The sequence below is a fragment of the Lepus europaeus genome, chromosome 3, assembly GCF_033115175.1.
Source record: "Lepus europaeus isolate LE1 chromosome 3, mLepTim1.pri, whole genome shotgun sequence".
Taxonomy (NCBI): domain Eukaryota; kingdom Metazoa; phylum Chordata; class Mammalia; order Lagomorpha; family Leporidae; genus Lepus; species Lepus europaeus.
The window spans coordinates 109,404,134-109,423,123 of record NC_084829.1 but is presented as its reverse complement, the minus strand read 5'-3'; the positions used below and the strand labels follow the sequence as shown (position 1 = coordinate 109,423,123).

General features: G+C 50.9%; 1 protein-coding gene across 1 annotated transcript in view; it reads left to right on the top strand.

Moving 5' to 3' along the window:
- FYN (FYN proto-oncogene, Src family tyrosine kinase) overlaps positions 1 to 18,990 on the top strand; it is a 218,190-nt gene that overhangs the window by 172,983 nt on the left and 26,217 nt on the right. Inside the window, exons 7-12 of the mRNA XM_062186626.1 lie at positions 1,142 to 1,245; positions 2,145 to 2,294; positions 4,760 to 4,924; positions 8,070 to 8,249; positions 10,374 to 10,450; positions 10,539 to 10,692. Coding sequence (XP_062042610.1) covers positions 1,142 to 1,245; positions 2,145 to 2,294; positions 4,760 to 4,924; positions 8,070 to 8,249; positions 10,374 to 10,450; positions 10,539 to 10,692 — 830 coding nt within the window. The remainder of the gene's footprint in view (positions 1 to 1,141; positions 1,246 to 2,144; positions 2,295 to 4,759; positions 4,925 to 8,069; positions 8,250 to 10,373; positions 10,451 to 10,538; positions 10,693 to 18,990) is intronic.

The following is an 18,990-nucleotide window of genomic DNA, read 5'->3' as shown; positions in this document are numbered from 1 at the left end:
TCACAGAGGAGCTGACATACAGAGTCTTTTCTTGTCTTCAATGAAACTCTTTCATTCACAAAAGAATTTGACAGTGAACACATAATAGCTATGTTCCAGCATAATGAATTGAAGCTTCATTTTAGAAACTGCATCCTTTCACAGCTAAATGTGCTAAAAATAGTTCCTGTGCGCCGATTCCAATTGAAGTCTCCAGAATCCTCCCTTGGGTTCTTGGAGCACCTGCTGCTCATTCAGCACCTACTGCTGCAATGATAACTAATTGCCAGGCACTGGCTGGGGCTTGAGAGTGCAGGGGGAAGGTGAAAGCCACATCACAAAGGTCTTGGGGTGACTTCAGGTGATGCCTCCTAAAGTGGCCCAGGGGTGACGTTCGTTTGTTCAGGGAGAATATTCCAATGTCCGCAACACCAAGTCATTTCTAAGGGCGTGCTCATCGTGCCCAGATCTCAACGGTGCACGATAGCCAGGCCCTGCAGCTGTGCCGCAAATGACGATCCAGGTGTTTAGTGAATGCCTTTCGCCATCCCAGTCCTCACACCTGCAGGATAGGAAGAGAAAATAAAAGAAGCATCCACGAGTGGCAGTCATCTCAAATCAGGGGTAGATGTGACCTTTTTTTTTTTTTTTTCCCAGAATCCCTATAGGTAGGATGTTACTAAAATATTCTGATATCTTTATTATCTATCCTTTCTTTTAAAAAAAAAAAACCTGATTAATGTTCTTTATATAAACCAACACCGTGTTTTGTTATTTCCCAGGGGTGTGATTATGCTCAAGAATCAGGGTCTCCTGCAATTGCCATTTAAAAACAAGGTGGTGGTTTCCCTTCTCATGCACGCAGGCGGCAGTTTTAACACAAATCCGCCCCTGTCATCTGTGGAGGGAAGGAAAACAAACCACATTTCAAATCTGGGTTTGGTTTTGTTTTGTTTTTTAAGAAAGAGATGGATCAGGGATAGAAGCAAGAACAGATTGAATGAAGAGAGCTGAATGAAGCTTGGCAGAGGGGAGGGAGCAAACAGAGAGAGGCTCCGGGCATGGTTGGAGGCGAGGGGGCTTCTCAGGCCACAAAGCCGGGGTGGTCCCACTGTGTAGCTGACCCTGGCTAACGCTGTCCTTCTTGTGATCCCATTTAAAGGTGGTACTTTGGAAAACTGGGCCGGAAAGATGCAGAGCGGCAGCTTTTGTCCTTTGGAAACCCAAGAGGTACCTTTCTTATCCGCGAGAGTGAAACCACCAAAGGTAAGCTGGGGCTGGAGAAGCTGGCGTGGCCTTCACGTCTGCGGATCAGTCCGAGAGAGGAGAGGCTCAGCCCCCACTGGACGAGGGCCCCGCGGTGGCACACACCCTGCCAGTGCTGGTTCCAGTCCCCTCCCCGCCTCAGCCTCGCCAACCGCAGCCAGGGAGCCTCAAGACCCACACTGCCCTCCTGGCACACAGGGTCCTCGCATTCGCAGAAGTCCTTTAGCGCGAGCGCTCTCTGCAACTCCGAATGCCTCAGGCACCCATCGTATAGGTTACTTTGGCTTTCCTCGGTTTTGTTTTGTTTTAATAACTGAGCTCTCGTCACTCCTCTCCCTTTTTTATTGTTTAGCAACCCATCGGCGCCCCCAAGAGTGGACAGCATCAAGGGGGAAAGCATGGTGGTTTCCGGTGTGGTCCAGCAGACGCTGGTTGCCCGCCCCTGGGAAGTGTGGTCAGGCAGAAGTGTAGATCTTGCTTCTAGAGATGCAGTCCTTCGATTTCCACGGAGCATGCCGTCCCCGTCTCCCCAGGAAGGGACTGAAGGGACCACGCTTGCTGGGGAATACTTGGGCTTCTCTGGATCTTGCCTGCAATAGCTGAGACTCTGCCCCTTTAGGCAATGCAAGGGCACCGAGTAATTTAGGGCAGTGTCCAGGAAGGATTCAGTCTCAAGGGCAAACTCATTTTATTGCTAACATCCTCTGACATTTGCAGGACAGCAAGAGGTGTCGTCTTCCAGTTGCTGAGTGCAGATGCTCTGTACATGTGTGTGAGTGTGTGAGTGTTTGTGTATACCTCTGATAATTATTAATCAGAATATTCAAATCAATGAGACTGAACAAACAAAGGAAGTACTCGGAATAATGGAACCTGCTAATGCTTTGCCTATTTGCCAGGTGCCTATTCACTTTCTATCCGTGATTGGGATGATATGAAAGGAGACCATGTCAAACATTATAAAATCCGCAAGCTTGACAATGGTGGATACTACATCACCACCCGGGCCCAGTTTGAAACCCTCCAGCAGCTCGTACAGCATTACTCAGGTAACCTCAAGTCTGACCACCTGCTAACCACTCAGGTGCCAGGGCGGGGCGGGTAGGCACAGGGCCCAGAGGGGGAGAGCGGGGCACCGGGTCTCACAACAGACAAAGCCATTCGTGAAACGTCTTCTCTGCCAGCTCCCAGCAGTGGGGCTTGGCTGAGTAGCTGGGTTGCTGCTGTTGTGCCATTGCTATTATTAGTTCCATTTGTCTGTCAAAAGACCCCACAACATTCTAGTTGCCCCGAGCGGAAAGCAATGGGTTAAATTTTTAAAGTTATTTGGGTTTTTTTTGTCTTTATCTTAAAATCTCTGCAAGTTACCTTGTCCCATTTGCCCCTCGCTGTCCTGTTCGGGAACCGTGGCAGGAAGAGGGAAGAGTGGCAGGGAGGGCGTGAGCGTGGGCACCCTACAGGGAACAGTGTGTTTCTGCCACCACTTTCCCCTGGGCACTGCGGCGGGAATGGCAGCTTGTGCATTGCTCTCCTCCTGGCAAGGCGACTTTCACAACCTGTCCCGCCTCCCCACCAATGCTTCTGCTTCCCAGCTAGGCTTAGACTTTCGTGAGCCACAGCTCTGACATCTGTTCTACCTCCTGTGCTAAATTAAGTCGCAACTCCATGAGGCCACCAAGTTTGTTAGGTGTTTAGGTGTGCAATTTGTACATTTCATTAGAGACTATGATTTGATGTGTAATTGTTAAGTGATGATTTCCCTGCCTAGGTTAGCAGGCCTATCCCATTCCATAATCCCTATACACGTGGGTTTAGGGGTAGGTCTGTGGGTTCAGATATAGGTCTGTATCCCATTCAGCCCAGTGGTTAGTTGTGGGACCCCTGTATACATTTTGTATTGTTCTTCAGAACAGGATTCCAAATAACCTACAACTAGACCTCTACCAATGCTCTGTGCACGGTCAATGAGAGATATGTGTGTATAATTTTTTCAGCACAACAAAGCAACCTTTTTGGAAATGATCATCAGAATTGAGAATTGCCCCAGCTATTGATCCCAGGCACAATGAGCCTAAAATTAACAATACTTGCAGTAGAAATCGCTGGGGACATTGGCTAACATGGCTTATGTGGATTCTGAGGAACTATTTGGGAGGAAATGAAGCAGAGTATCTCCCTGCACGTCAGTGATACTCCCAAAATGCCTGCATGTTGGCAGGGAGTTTTCAAACGGTGAAATATATTTCATTACAGCCAAACACCAGAAGGATCCCCAGGGCCTGGATCATTTGAAGAGATTGTGTTGGAAAGGGCACCTTAATAACATCGTAAAGCTGGAAGGGGAGAAGGAATATGAGGAACAATAGACATTTTTTAATCTCAGAAAAGAAAAATCCATCTGGAGTTAGATTTGTTCCTTTATTGGCTTTCCCTCTTCCCTGTTCTCTCTCACACACAATAAAATGCCTTTGAAACATTGACACACAAATAATTTCCGGCCTAAGCATCTCAGAACCCAGGTCCAGGGGTGAAAAGTGGGCTCCAGCCAGTTCCCAGAGATAGGCAACACTGTGTGTACGCCTCCCCAAGTCCGAGGGGTGGGGGAGCTGGGCAGGGGACTGTAGGGGAGGGGCCGCTGTCCCCCTCATGAGCCAGGCTCAGTGCAGCTTCTGCCACTTCCCCAATTGCTTGTTCTTTGTTACCTTTTCTCACCTGATTTTTTAACTTGGCGTTTGGTCAATTTCCCTTTTCTTGTGGGAGGTATATTGGGGGCGGGGGGGGGGGTCCTCCCGGGAACCCTGGCGTGATCATCACTCTTTTTCTGCCTCTTTTTCATAAGGCACAGCGTTCTGCAAATCTTAGTTTCCCTTCCTTCTGCTTTCAAACCAGACTCCTAAGCTATACATTGGAGACTGCTACAAAGGTTCCCTCTCCTCTTCCCCCCTCACCTCCCCCCACGCCATGGGGAAATCAGAGAAGCCGGGCAGGAGCGTGTGGCTGCAAGAGCAGCACCAGTCAGAGCACCAGAAAAATCGCTAGAGAAACCTGCCGTCCTTTGTCCCCCGGCAGGCATGATCCTCAGCCTGCCAGCTTCCCACACTCCATAGTCCTACGTAAGAGTCAGCCCTAGAGTTACAACTGTGAACAGTCCAGCCAGGGGGCGCCGCGGTGCCCTGGCTCAGCTGGATGGAGGAGGAGAAAGGGACAGGCATCCTGACACTCTTCAGTCCCCGGGTCCTTTCGACACCTGTGACATTGAGCTTGACACCGTTTTTCTTACTGAGTGCAGAAACCAAAACAGTCTGTGTGTGCACTTACATGTGAGCGGGGGTGCGGAGGAGGGCAACTGTGGGGTGTCCGCTGTCCCAGCTCCCGGGGCTGTGTCTCCGCGTGTGTGGCGCCTGGCCATGCAGCCCACCGAGCCCCCTGGGAGTTGGTGTCTGTGCTGTCACTGGTGTTGTTACATGTGTTTTGCTCTTCTCTCCCTCTCCTGCCGCCGCCCCTGCTCCGTCAGAGAGAGCCGCAGGTCTGTGCTGCCGCCTAGTAGTGCCCTGTCACAAAGGGATGCCAAGGCTTACCGATCTGTCTGTCAAAACCAAAGATGTCTGGGAAATCCCTCGAGAATCCCTGCAGTTGATCAAGAGACTGGGAAATGGGCAGTTTGGGGAAGTATGGATGGGTATGCTGAGACTCAATTACTCTCTTACGTTAACTGTCTGGTTTGGGGCATCCCAGACAGCAAAGATGGAAGGTGAAGAGCTCCACTCACTCACATCGGGCAATAATCGTTTCAATTTTCATTTAAGAGTTCTGAAATTTCTAGAAAAGAGGTAGTACGTGGGCAGGATTGACAGATGGCTCAACTTGTGCTGTCACACAAACACTCAATTCTTAAACCGGTGAAGGGTACCAGGAAGGTTGCAGCCAGCCTAAGATGGCTTGCCCTTCATTTCCCGCTGCAGGTATTTGCTGAATGTCGCCCTAAAGGGCAAGTCACCTTCCATCTTTCCTAGTGCATGCATGATTATGGATTATAAGGACTGTGTTTTCTTTGTTAATTCCCTTTCCCGTAGAGAAAGCTGATGGTTTGTGTTTTAACTTAACTATGATTGCATCGAGTTGTACCCCACAAACTTCTGGATTGGCTAAGGATGCATGGGAAGTGGCACGTCACTCATTGTGTCTGGAGAAGAAGCTGGGTCAGGGGTGTTTCGCTGAAGTGTGGCTTGGTAAGGCAGAGGGCACATTTTGCTTTGGCTGCATCGCGAAGCCAGTTAGAAGGATGGTTCTGAGCAAAAATCCATGCACAGCCCTGGAGACAGAGACATCTAAGCTGGATAACTAGACTGTGCAGGCCATCCAGACTTTCAGGATATGGCGGGGACCTGGCTGTGTTCACCTGGCCTCTTTCATGGGGTTAATTAAGGTACCCACAGGGAAGGAGCCCATGTATTACAAATCTGGTATCTCTCTGCCTCAGAGTGCGAAGGTAAGACACTGTGTGCCGGCACCTGTAGACAAAGATGATGGGCTCTTTCTCAGTGGGCCTGGGTTTGCATCCTCATTAGCTGACCATGGACAAGAGGCCTATTTAACCTCTCTGAGCCTCGGTTCTCTCATCTGTAAAACTAGAGTTATACTTGTGAGGATTACATAGGGTAATGTGTTTGCAGGCCCTTGCAGAAAAAGGATGTTCAGCAGCTACTTTTCACTTTATTTGGTTGTCATTGATAAGACTGACTGCACTGGACTCGTGAAATTGCTCTTACAACCCCTTTGGAGTCAGTTACAGCTTTGCTTAAGACAATACAGAAACTTAGGTCCCCCCGAAAACCATCAATGAGAAAGACAATATTGATGCTATGTATCCTCCTTCCTTCTTTCTTCGAGTCCATGAAAACGATGGAGGTCAGACTGCTTTGTGTAGACCTGTAGTGAAAAAGATAATAGAGTTAAACAAGTTCGAGAGTTAAGCAAAGCCGAGCAAGTGGTAAGTTCCATACAGATAGGTGGATGGATAGACACTCAGACATACGCCTGTGTAAACAGGGATATGTTAGCTATTACAATAAATAATCCGCATTATTCTGCCTATCTTGACTTCATCTCCGGTATTGTGACATATATTCATTAAACCTTCTTCCGTCTCATCCAGCCAATTTATAATTGAAGTTGTGGGTCCTAAGGATTTAAATCAAATCACTCCCGCAATCTGGAAGAATTGTACCCTAGCAAAAAAAAAAAAAATTATTTCCAGCCTTTACTAACTTTAAATCATTTCACATACCATTAAGATGATTTTGTTTCCCACTAAACAAAAAACAACATAGCCTTCAGAATCAGGATGAATGTCTACGTAATTAACCAGGTTGTTATTAGAGAGAATATCTCGTATTTAAAATTTTGGGCTGCAAACAATTAAATAGCAAAAAACACTTAGAAATTGTCAAATTTCCCATTTACATTTAGTAGATACTTTATGAGACTTACATGAACTCATATTTAAAGCACTGTTCCTTTGTATGTATTTTTGTGAGTTCATATACTTTGTAATTATGTGACCATTTTTTTGACAGGATAACAAGAATTGCTCCAATTTACAGAATTTCTAAATTCTGTAATCAAATTTGCAGAATATAAAATTTAATTTAAACCCATCTTTTTCAAATAGAAAATAACAATCTAAATTAGCAGATTTTTCTTTTCCCTTTAGAAAGCTGTTCTTCAAAGTCATAGGACTAATAGTGGGATACACTTAGAATCTAGTTTTGTTTTGTTTTGTTTGATTGGGGAGCTGAAATAGATTCATAAGGTAATCCAGGGTTACTCCTGTGTTTTACAGATGAGCTAACTGAGAACAGTCAGATCTAAAGCCAGGCCTGCCTGTGGATCTGCCAGACTTTTTTTTTTTTTTTTGGAAGATACATTTATTTATTTGAAAGAGTTACAGAGAAAGAATCTTTCATCTACTGGTTCATTCCCCAGATGGCTGGGTCAGGCCAAAGCCAGGAGCCAGGAGATCCATCTGGGTCTCCCACGTGGGTGGCAGGGGCACTGCTTTCCCAGGCACACTAGCAGAGGGCTGGGTTGGAAGTGGAGCAGCTGGGACACGAACCGGTGCCTAGTATGGGATGCTGGCACTGCAGGCAGCAGCTTAACCCTCCAGGCCACAGTGCCAGCCCCTACTCGACTGTCGCATGGGAAGCTTAGCTATCTGTGCCCCTCCTAGCTGCCGTGTAATTGTCCCAGTGTCCCTGCTAGAAGGCGTTGTTCTCTTGAGGCTGACCATCAGTAAACCAAGGTCTGTGCCTGACCTGGCTGAAGCACCGGCAAGCAGCCTGCTAGCTCCTTGCCCGTGCTCATCAGCACGCTTACGTCAACTGCTAAAGGACTCTGTCGGGTAACTCGCCCACTGCAGACGCCCGGAAGTCTAGAGGTAATCCCCAAGCATCCTCAGAGTGTGGCCATGGTTTTTAAAAATGGCACTCGGCAAAAAATGGAGCTTACATCATCTCATTTCTTCTGTTGGCCGGCCAACTCCTGGACTTCCATCATTATAGAGTCCAGAGCCTTTGGTATAATTTTATAATCATGTGACTGAGCCCAAAAAAGACAGTGCTATAAACTGAAATAAGGGAAAAAATGAAACAAATTATTAATCTGAATCCAGCCCTGGCCATACATGAACACAGTTTTCCTCTTAACGACTTGACAGAGTCCTTGCAGTTGACTTCCGGAAACATAAAGCACCTGTTGGCTTTGAACGCTTCGTGCCCATCCAAAGAGGCCCTTTGGTGTGACTTAATCTTACGGGGTGTCTGTAGGTACCTGGAACGGAAACACAAAAGTAGCCATAAAGACTCTCAAGCCAGGCACGATGTCCCCAGAGTCGTTCCTCGAGGAAGCGCAGATCATGAAGAAGCTGAAACACGACAAGCTGGTGCAGCTGTACGCCGTGGTGTCCGAGGAGCCCATCTACATCGTCACCGAATACATGAACAAAGGTTGGGCAGACCTCTCCCGGCTCCCCCGCACAGGGACTCCAGGGCTTGATTCAGGGAGGGAAAGGGAGCTGCCTGCTTGGCTTTCGTCCTGAATTTCTGTCTGAGTCGAGTATCCCCGGCAGGAGGCGCTAGTCACGTGTGCTTGTTGATGAAAACGTTTATAAGACAGAATAACCCTGCGTTTGTCCCCCAGATCCTCATGAAATGCCATACATTTTGCATGTCGCATGTGTCAGGAATAATTCACATTTATTTTTATGTGAAAGAGTTACAGAGAGAAGGTGAGATAGAGAGAATCTTCCATCAGCTGTTTCACTCCCTGAATGGCCACAATGGCCAGGGCTGGGCCAAACCAAAGCCAGGGACTGGAAGCTTCCTCCAGGTCTCCCACGTGGGTGGCAGGGACTCAAGCGCTTTGGCTGTCCTCCGCTGCTTTCCCCAGGTGCATTAGCAGGGAGCTGGATCAGAAGCGGAGCAGCCAGGTCTTGAACCAGCACCCATATGGGATGCCGGCATCGCAGGTGGCAGCTCTACCCACTGCGCCACAGCGCTCACCCCAGTGTTCACTTTTAATATCACAGCGCAGCGGGCTGTGATAGTTGCCTGTTGTTTTGAAAGTGGTGGGTTTTTTTTTTGTTTTTTTTTTTAAGTCAGAGTTACAGAGAGAGAGGAGAGGCGGGGGGGGGGGGGGGGGGGGTCTTCTATCTGATGGTTCACTACCCAGATGGCCACAACAGCCGGAGCTGCGCTGATCTGAAGCCAGGAGCCAGGAGTGTCTTCTGGGTCTCCCATGCGAATGCAGGGGCCCAAGGACTTGGGTCATCTTCCACTGCTTTCCCGGGCCATAGCAGAGAGCTGGACAGGAAGTGGAGCAGCCAGGTCTCGAACCCATGCCCATATGGGATGACGGTGCTTCATGCCAGGGCATTAACCCACTGTGCCACAGCGCCGGCCCTGAAAGGGGTGGCTTTTGTTCCATTTCCTTACTGCAGGCCTGCACCATATCCGGCACTGGTCTCTGGACTAAGTTGAATCTCAATCACTTCAGCGTTTTGCTTTTCTCTCCAGCCTTATTTGAACATCCGATGAAGAAATGAGTTGCTTTAAAAGAGCACATTTTATTCTCATATTCTCACCCCCCCCAACACCCCTCTCCCCGTCATCCTAATCAAACCAGCATTGTTGGGGATGGGGCCAGAGATCACTTTGTTTTGGAAAAACAGATGAAGCAAACAAGAAACAGCCTTAAAAGGCAACGAACTGCTCCTCCAAGGAGCCCCGTGCAGTTCTTCTTTCCACACTCTTTTAAAAGGAATTTTTTCCTGGCAGATTGTTTGTCCTTTGTATCCAGGGTTATTTTGTAAATAATTTTGTGATTAAAGCATTTAGAAAAAATCACTGATGACCATCGCCAGCCTCCAGCCTCTGCAAATGATTATTTGCGCCTCCCCTCGGTGTGCGTAAGCGCTGAGCCGGCCGAGGCTGCGAGGCTGCAGCTGCTTTGTTTCACGTCTCTGATTTAGGGCTCGGCGGGCTGTGAGCTAATTAGGAGGAGCCACCTGCCCCACCCATGGTCCCCAGACTTAAAAATCTGTCAAGAAGCTAAGCTGGTGAATCTCAAACTTTACCTTGTGTTAGGTCCTTAACTATAGAGTTTCTGTGCAAGCCTGAGATGGGACCTGGGAGTGTGTGTTTTTAACAAGTTCCCGGGTGATGCTGTTAACTGCTGGGCCTGGTTTTCGGACCACCCAGCTGGGCCGTATTTCCTCCACCTCCTTCTCCTTTGTGCAGAGCTGACTGGGAGGTGAGCTAGAAGCGGGGCAGGTCCTCTCGCGTTCTCCTGATGACACAAAGGGAGATGGAGTTCATTTCTTCCACTTCTATTAAATCACCGTTGTTGTCTTTAGAAATGGCATCAGTGCTGTTCATTTCGAAAGCCTCGGCTTGCGTCCCAGTGCACACAATTTTTTCCGCCCCTGTTTTTTTATATAAGCCTTTTTGTGTGGATGGCAGTATTCCATGCAACTGTCTTAATCGTACTTCTAATAAGAAAACCAAGTATAGGCCTCGGTTGGGCATTTTTGTCCTTTAAAGTATTGAAATGCTTTTATGTTTTGTCCATAGGAAGTTTACTTGATTTCTTAAAAGACGGAGAAGGAAGGGCCCTGAAGCTACCAAACCTGGTGGACATGGCGGCCCAGGTAGGCGCTGGTGCTTGGGTTTGCGCGGCCAGTGCGGCACGATGGCCTGAGCTCAGACCCATGGCTTCTCTTCCCCGTGTTCCCACAGGTTGCTGCAGGAATGGCTTACATTGAGCGCATGAATTACATCCACAGAGACCTGCGGTCAGCAAACATTCTGGTGGGCAATGGACTCATATGCAAGATTGCCGACTTCGGATTGGCCCGGTTGATTGAAGACAACGAGTACACAGCACGACAAGGTGGGTTCCTGAGTGACGGGGGCGTCCTTGAGAACAGCCGCTCACTGTGCCAGCCCCCCTGCCCCCTGTCCTTCCCTTCCCCCAGACGCCATTGAAAGGCCACTTTTCCACTGGGCTTTTCCGCCTTGATGTGGCAGGAATTTGACAGCTGTGCGTGTGGGCGACCATAGCGATCTGTAGATGGGCGAGCTGTCGCTTCATGGGGAGTGGATGTCCACTGCTGTGACCCTCCTGGCTTGTGCCAGTGTCCTCGCAGCACGCAGGCCTGGGTACTCTGCTTTGGAGAAAGAGGTTGTGGACACCAACAGATCGGTCAAGTTGTAGCTCATCACTCAAGCAAAGTCCCACGGCAAATAGAAGGCAGCCTCAAACTGAAGAATTTAAGAAAGGAGCTTAAGAAAGGTTGAGGTGCAGTATCTCAGAGCGCGTCACAGCTGTGGAATTGAGGCCAGGAAGGCGAGGGTAGGGCGTGGGCGCCAGAGGTCAGAATGGCAGCAGTGCTGAGAGGGCCACCTCTGGTGGAGGGTCTGGGGAGTGAGCACTGACCTGCCTCTGCGGCCTGCTTCCCGGTCTCCTGCCAAGCCCCGCTGAAAGCCAGAGCTCAGAGGAGCCCATGGATGAGTGTCCGTGTGCCTAGAGCTGGGAGAAGAAAGCTGGAGAGAGGATCTAAAGGACTAGGAAGTCAGCGGCATGGTCCCTCAACAAGCCCCACCTCCTCAGATCGTCTTCCTCACCCCCTACACCTGCAGTAATTTGTAGGCATTAACCTCTGAGCAAAAAACACCCCAAACCAGCAGCCACTCTGAGGCACAGCTTTTCTGGTGCTGTGAGATCACCAGACCCACGGGTGTATCCTTGGGACATTTTCTGTCTCCCTGGCTCTCCACCCAGCAGCCCCCAGGTAAGCATGTAGAGTTCAGTAGGCAGTTTGCAGTTGAATGCAGGCTCCTGTGTGGAGTATGATGCTTGTTATCAGGGGAAAAGGAGCAGCTTTCCTTGCTGTTGCTTTTAACCGGAGCCTGGGCTTTCCAAACAAGGCTGAGCAGTAAAGACTGGAGCGTATTACACGGTGGCGCTCTCTACCCAGTCCCTTAATGGCCAGCCCCAGAGTTTTCCTTCTCCTCCTCGTCCTTCTCCACCTCCTGCTTTCCAGGCTTTCATTTCGTGCCAGTTCTTCCTTTTATTTGACTCTCAGAAAGGAAGCATTCCAAGCAGTCTGGCGTGATGAGGGGAAATGTTAACTGAGACCCTGGCTGGTGCAGGTACTGTACAAATGCCACAGGACATCTTGGTCAGACAGCTCAGCTATTTGAATTTCCCCCAACACGTGGTGGTTCTTGTCTGGGAGCCAAATGCCCATACAGCGAGCATGCCCACATGTCACACTCACACACTCACACACACACACACACACACACCATGCTGCCAGATGGCTTACCATCCATCCAAAGGCCCTCGGCTGCTCTGATTGGCACCAGCAATCCAGAGAGGAATGTGGCTGTGATTTCGGGGCCAGGTGAGCCGAGAGGGTCTGAGCAGCCAAGGTGAGCCTGTGAGATCCCAGCTCCTCAGATCCTGGGGGCAAGATCGTGAGACGGGTGGGTGAGAGTGGGGAATGGGTCAGGATTCCTTTCTGCCCTTCTCGAGGTTGTGGGCGGACCCCTGAGCCTTCGCTCAGTGGGAAGTCGCAGTACCAGGGCCAGCACATGCTGGTGACAGGGCCCGGGTATTCAGCTTGGGCATCACTCACAGGGATGAAGTCCCTCAGGCTGGGCCCCTCACCAGCCTCCCCTCAGGCACCTGCTGCTGGGGAGTGGGTCCCAGGCCTGCTGCCATGTGCCCTGGCTACCCAGCCCTCCTCCTTGTTCTCTTGCACTGATTGCCTGGCCGCCGGCTTCCTCTCCTGCACCATCACACCCCAGGTGCTGTGTCAACAGCTGTCAGAGGACCAGCCTTGCACCTGTTCTTCTGCATGTCCTTCACCTCACTTCCAAACTGGTTCCCTTCTCTCTTCCCTTTCCCGAATCAAACCCACATCAAACTCTGCAAGGAAATCAGCGAGGAGCCAGAGAAGTGACCTGGGTGAAATAAACAAAAGCCTTGGAGCCCCAGGATCTCAGAAGGGAATAAAAGGGAGACGCGGTCCCAGTGCAGAGGGGAGGGACGGTCGCAGCATCTGTAAGACACCTTCCAGGCACCGGGCTCGGGGAGGGAGACCCAGAGGGAGTCGCACTGACATCTGAATCCAGATCTGGGTGCCCTCTTGCCTTCCTCCACATCAGCTGTGCTGCCTGCCTCGCATCAAGACAATGATTAAAAGAACAGCAAATACAAGTAGGAAGGCTTCATCCTCAGCGGCTTCTCCCTTTACTTTGTGGGACCGTCTCTGAGGGGCACTTGCTCTTGTACATGTGTGCGAGGGTTGGAAAGCCTTTCATTTTCCAGGGCTGGGACAACCCAGCTGTTTGCAGAAAATTCTTCCCCAGGGCCTGGCCTGCCCCGGCCCCTTTATGAGGCAGAGAGGGCTCGGTGCGTGCCTGCCGGGGTCCTCTGCAGATGGCATGCGAGCTGCGCGCCGAGGTCCCTGCCGGGGATTAAGCGGCTCCTGCAGACAGCTGGTCCGTGCGCCTGGTCGCATTTGCGAGCTGGGTTTTATGTTACCCACAGGACACAGCCGGGCTGCATCTTGATTACGGTAGTGCAGGCAGGGTTGAGAAACACGTGCCAGACACAGACATCGCAGGGCAATGAATGACGGTTGTTTTCCAAACAGTTATGAGTTTCCCATCTCAGGGTGCACTCACACGTCTTATCTCCCTCCCTGGGCGGGTGAGATGACGAGACGATGTGGGCGGGATACATGCAGATTTGGAATTTGGAGCTACAGTTTACGGTCCTTTCCTGTGTTTCCTGGAGCAGAAGCCCCACACAAGGGTGGAGGTCGAGACCACGGCCACTGCCTATGAGGTATGGGCCTCCACCGACAGCCTTCTAGAAGCAACTAGAAATTACCTGCCCATCCCCCTCAGTTATATCAGATAGTTCTTTATAGTCCTAAACGACACCTCCCAGGGTGGGGCCTTGGGCGAGTTTGTTCATCTGTGAAAATGGAAATGCACACTACCTGCTCCGAGCAGTTTTGTGTGAGTGTGAAGACCTCATTTTCCGAGACAGAGCGTGGGTTTGGTTTTAGATTTGTTGAGCTGGCGGTGCCTGGACTGGTGTGCACAAGCCCAGAGCCATCAGCTGCGGTGCCCTCACCCATCCCCCCCACCCCACTGCAGCTCTGCCCCCAGCCCTCCCTACTGCGTCACTGACACCCTCCTCCAGTACTGCACCTCCATCCTTGACCTCCTGCAGAGCTAACCTGTACCCCCCACAATCATGGGATACAGGGACCTGCCGTCCATCCAATTGTCCCTGTGCATTCACCCCAACCTGTCTCCCAAGAGCACATCACAGGCAGACGTGTCACCAAGCCTTACTTGCCCAGACTCGCCGCACTCCGACTTGAGTCCCCACTGCGCCTGCACAGCAAAAGGCAGCAGTAGGGATGCTCCATCTCAGACTCTTGCTTTTTTAAAAGATTTATTTGACTTATTTGACAGACAGAGCTATAGAGAAAGGGAGAGACAGAGAGAGACCTTCCATCCACTGGTTATTCCCCAAACGGCCACAACAGCCCGGGCTGGGCCAGACTGAAGCTGGGAGCTTACTCCAGGTCTCCCACATAGGAGCTGGGACCCAAGCCCTTGAGCCATCCCCTGCTGCTTTCCCCAGGTGCATCAACAGGGAGCTGGGTCAGAAGTGGAGCAGCCGAGACGCAAACCAGCGCCTGTGTGGGATGCTGGCACTGCAGGCGGTGGCTTTCCCTACTGTGCCACAGCACCGGCATCCATCTGGCTGTTGTTTCAGCTTCAGCAGCTTCCAGGCAGCTCAGCACTGGTGAACGTTGAAACCAGCCCCTGGCTGGCACCGTGGCTTAACAGGCTAATCCTCCACCTTGCGGCGCCGGCACTCCGGGTTCTAGTCCAGGTCGGGGCACCGGATTCTATCCCGGTTGCCCCTCTTCCAGGCCAGCTCTCTGCTATGGCCCGGGAAGGCAGTGGAGGATGGCCCAAGTGCTTGGGCGCCGGCACCCGCATGGGAGACCAGGAGAAGCACCTGGCTCCTGGTTTCGGATCGGCGTGATGTGCCGGCCGCAGCGGCCATTGGAGGGTGAACCAACAGCAAAAAGGAAGAACTTTCTCTCTGTCTCTCTCTCTCACTGTCCACTCTGCCTGTCAAAAAAAGAAAAAAAAAAACCAGCCCCTAACGGGCTCAGAGAGACCTGGCTTCTGTGTAAGAATGGCCCGCTCTCGTGGACACTGATTTTTCCTTAAGCCCATTGCATTGCATGGTTCAGTGACCAAATGTGAAGTACATGACCTAGTAGCTTTCAGATATGCACGTAGCCCTGAAGGTACCACATAGGGGAAGAGACAGAAGCCGCCGGAGCTCTCCACAAGAGCCCCTTCCCTCTCCCAGTCACTCTGCATCCCCACAAGCGTCCTCCGTCTCCAAAGCTTACTTTGGCCTGTAGACAAACCTCGTGCACGTGAGCCATGTAGTGCTGTTCTTTTGTCTGGCTTCTTTCCCTTCGCTGTGTCTGCGGATTCATCCGTGTTGGGCGTGTGACAGTGGTCCTTCCCCTTGTGGTGGCCAAGTCGTCATCCATTGTACAGATGTGTCAGTTTACCCATCCTGCTGCTGGTGGACGTGTAGGGTCGTTGCCACGTCAGGCCCATTGCAAGTCAAGCTGCCGTGACAAGCACTCGGGTTTGTTCCGCTGAGTGTGATTGCTCATCGTAAGGCAAGCGTGGGTCGACAGGTGCAGGCTCTGTGCCTTATCCTTAAAAGGAGAGTTCACAGTTACTAAGGGACCTGGGGAGGGAAGGGAGGAGCCTTGGGCTGGAACTAGTTCTCTGGCTTTTAAACTGAATGTCCCTAAGCAGTCCTTAACCTTTCTGAGCCTCGTTCTTTCTGTCTGTAAAGTGGAGATAACACAAATAACCCTCTCACATCATTAGTGGGAGACTTCAATGGGCTGTCTGTAGAAACCCTGAGGGCTATGAAATATTAAGCTCACTGTCATCACCTCGGCTTTCTGTGTTTAACACAGACTTCCCTGGAAAAAGGTCTTTAATACCTAGAAGAAATTGTTACAGAGAAAGACTATTAGTAGTCAATACAAAAGAAAGAATCAACAGTTTAAGAGGGAAAAAAAAAATCCTATTTCATTACGTTGTCACATGGGCCAGCCTGTTTGTCGGGACCATCACCAGTGTGATGTGACCTACATGCCCCCAAGGGACCCTGCACCCTGAGCGCAGCTGGAAGTCAAGCATCTGCTCTCACTGTGGCCGGTTCTCCCAGGTCCGCCTGCCTCTGCCTCCGTGCTACCTATGTTGCTCACACTGTTGTCAACCCTGACTGCTGTGCATGTGTATGAACATAGCAGCAGGTGCACAAGCTCTGTTGTGGCAGTTCTCCCGGTATCCATGGACCCAGCCTTAACACCTTCTCTGTAGAGGTGATTTGCCTTGAACATCCGCAGAGAGCCCTTGTGAGCCTGGGGCTCATAGTAGGTGCTTAATGTGTATGTTTTCTAGCAGTGGAAACAGCCGAGGTCCCTGTTCCTCGCCGCATGCTTCCCAGACGTGCTCCCCCACTGTCGGAGCACTGTGCACCGCTCTCTCTCAGAGTCACATTCTGTTGTGACTACAAGAACCTCTGGAGAGGATTGCCAGTGCCCTCGGTGTTCCCTGCACACGGGAAGATCTCCCGCATGGGTGCACTTGAGCCATCTGCTGCTTTCCCAGGCCCATTAGCAGGGAGCTCAACTGGAGGAGGAGCTGCTGGGACTTGAACCTGTGTCCATATGGGATGCCAGCACCGCAAGCAGCGGCTTTACCTGCTGTGCCGTGGCACGGGCCCTGAGATTGTATTTGGGGTGATGGGAACAGAGGCTGTGGAGCTGAGCAGGCCTCTGTTGTGTTCCCACTCTGCCCTATGCTGAGCCTCAGTTTTTCCATCTGCAGAATGGGGCTGGTGTTGGCTGCCTCGAGGCTGATTGTGGGTGGTAAGGAGGAAGACCGGCAGAACCTCTCTGTGTGATGTACTCCTTCCAGCTCCTCCCCACAGCGTTTTGTTGCTTGTCATTTTAGAGAGTCAGACCTCCCCTTCTTCTCAAACGCCCTGCCCCCACCCCTTCCAGCGAAGGCAGGGCTTGGATTGACTGGGTAAGAGCACAAACCAAAGAATCAGAGTATCTTGGCGTGAATCGTAGCATCGCTGCCAGTCTGCTGTGAGACCTTGGACAAGTTGCATAGCCTCTCTGAGCTTTGATTCCCTCCTCTGGAAGTAATAATAGTTCCCTACAGCATAGAATTGCTGCCTGGCTTCCCTGGGAACAGAGAGCACACAAAGCAAATGCTGAGCTGTCAGTTGCAATTGGTGGTAGTGGTGGTGATAGTGAGCCAAAGGGTATAACAGCCCTGCTTGTCTCACGTGTACACACACACACACACACAGGAGTCCCGCCTTGGCCGCTCTCGTCGGGGCTCCTCCCGCACGGAGGGCCCGCTCCTAGAATCCTCTCTCCTGATTTGAGTCATCACAAAGACTCGAGTTACTCTGTAATCTCGCATGGTGTCTTTGCTTGTTTTTTAGTTCTGAATTAATGACGGGGAAGCAGATGTCAAGACAGTGTCACCTGTGGGTCTTTGGGGCATAGGTACACTCAGGGGCATGGGTATCTTCCTGTGAGACTGCTGTAAGTTTAGGCTTGTACATTAAATAGAAGAAGAAAAATGGGTCTGTTCAAATGCTCCCCGTATTGAAGGCTTAAATTGAATAGATTATTGTCTGGAGGAAAATTCACGTATAAATTAGACTACGAAGAATTCATAATTGTTGCAGTTTTCATGTTAATTATTTCATGTTAAAAAATTGTTGCTGAATAAATTAACACATTCTTTCATGGCGAACATATTTTAGAAAGATTTGTTACTTTAATAACTCTTTGTGTATTAGAAATCCCAGATGCCTGTGCTAATTAAATATAATCAGATTTTGGATTCAAAATGCACAGTAGCCATTTAACACAAACAAGCAGGCAGTGAGGTTGACAAACACAGGCAGGAAGCAGTGGGTCCCCGTTTCCTTCCGATTCTGAATTTTGCAATCAGAACTGTGAGTTCAACTCCTGTCCTCCCTTTGTATTACAACGGCTGGGGATTATCGGGCACGGAACGCCAGCTTTGCAGCTCAAGGGCTCCTGCAGAATTATTCAGCAGCCGCCTCTGAGGCCCCTGTAATCCGGTGGCAGATCAAGGCTGATCTCGGCACGGAGATGCCCTCCCCCTGCCCCCGCTAGCACACGCTTCGTGTTCTCTCTGTCGACAGAGGCATCGCCATTCCCGCACAGCGCGCTGTGACCTGAACAGCAAAATGTCAGGAGAGAGAAGGGGGTGGGGGGGACGGGGAACCTTTTAATTATTGAATGTAATCTAATTCTTCCCATGCTAGAGAAGCAAACCATCCTCTGACGACAGGCAAACCCTTTGCAGCGTGAGCCTTTGTTTCAAGTGAGGAGCAAGAAACTGTTCATTCCCCACTTAAGCTCCTGGTGCCTCTGTGAAATGACCATGCCACGCCCCTGTGCCCTGGGTGCCCCTTGTCCCCCGTGGGAGTTGATGGGAGGGAGGCCCAGGGGCTCCCCCCTGCCACCCCACCCCACCCCTGCAGAAGCCTCTGCCCACAGCCAGGTCGGTGGGACCACCCTGCTGAGCTGCTGGCTGCGTGCCTGACCTGTGCTGCTTTGCTGCCAGGCTCCCCAGAGTCCAGGCGGGGACACTTGAGTCACCAGACAGAAAAGCGTCCTCATTTGTATTCTGCCGCCCACGGCTCAGGCTCCAACAGCATTTCTGGGAGGGACCGCTTTGTCTATCTGCTGAGCCACAGTGCAGCTTGGGGCCCAGATGAATAGTGGGGGCAGGGGAGCGAGCACTCAGACTGGTCAGGAGGCCGAGCCGGACGTGTAGCACACCCAGCTCCATCCTAGGAAAGCCAAAGGTTGAAATGAACAGAAAAGAGACTCCAAATCACTGTTTCATATTCTTCGTCCCTCTTTTAAGATTACAACTCTTTTGGGGGAAGGAAGGAGGCTGATTTCTCCCACTCCCACCCTTGGGCAGCTCCCTGCCTCTGCCTGGGGACAGAGATGAGGCTGGGGGAAGCACAGATCAGCCAGCACCC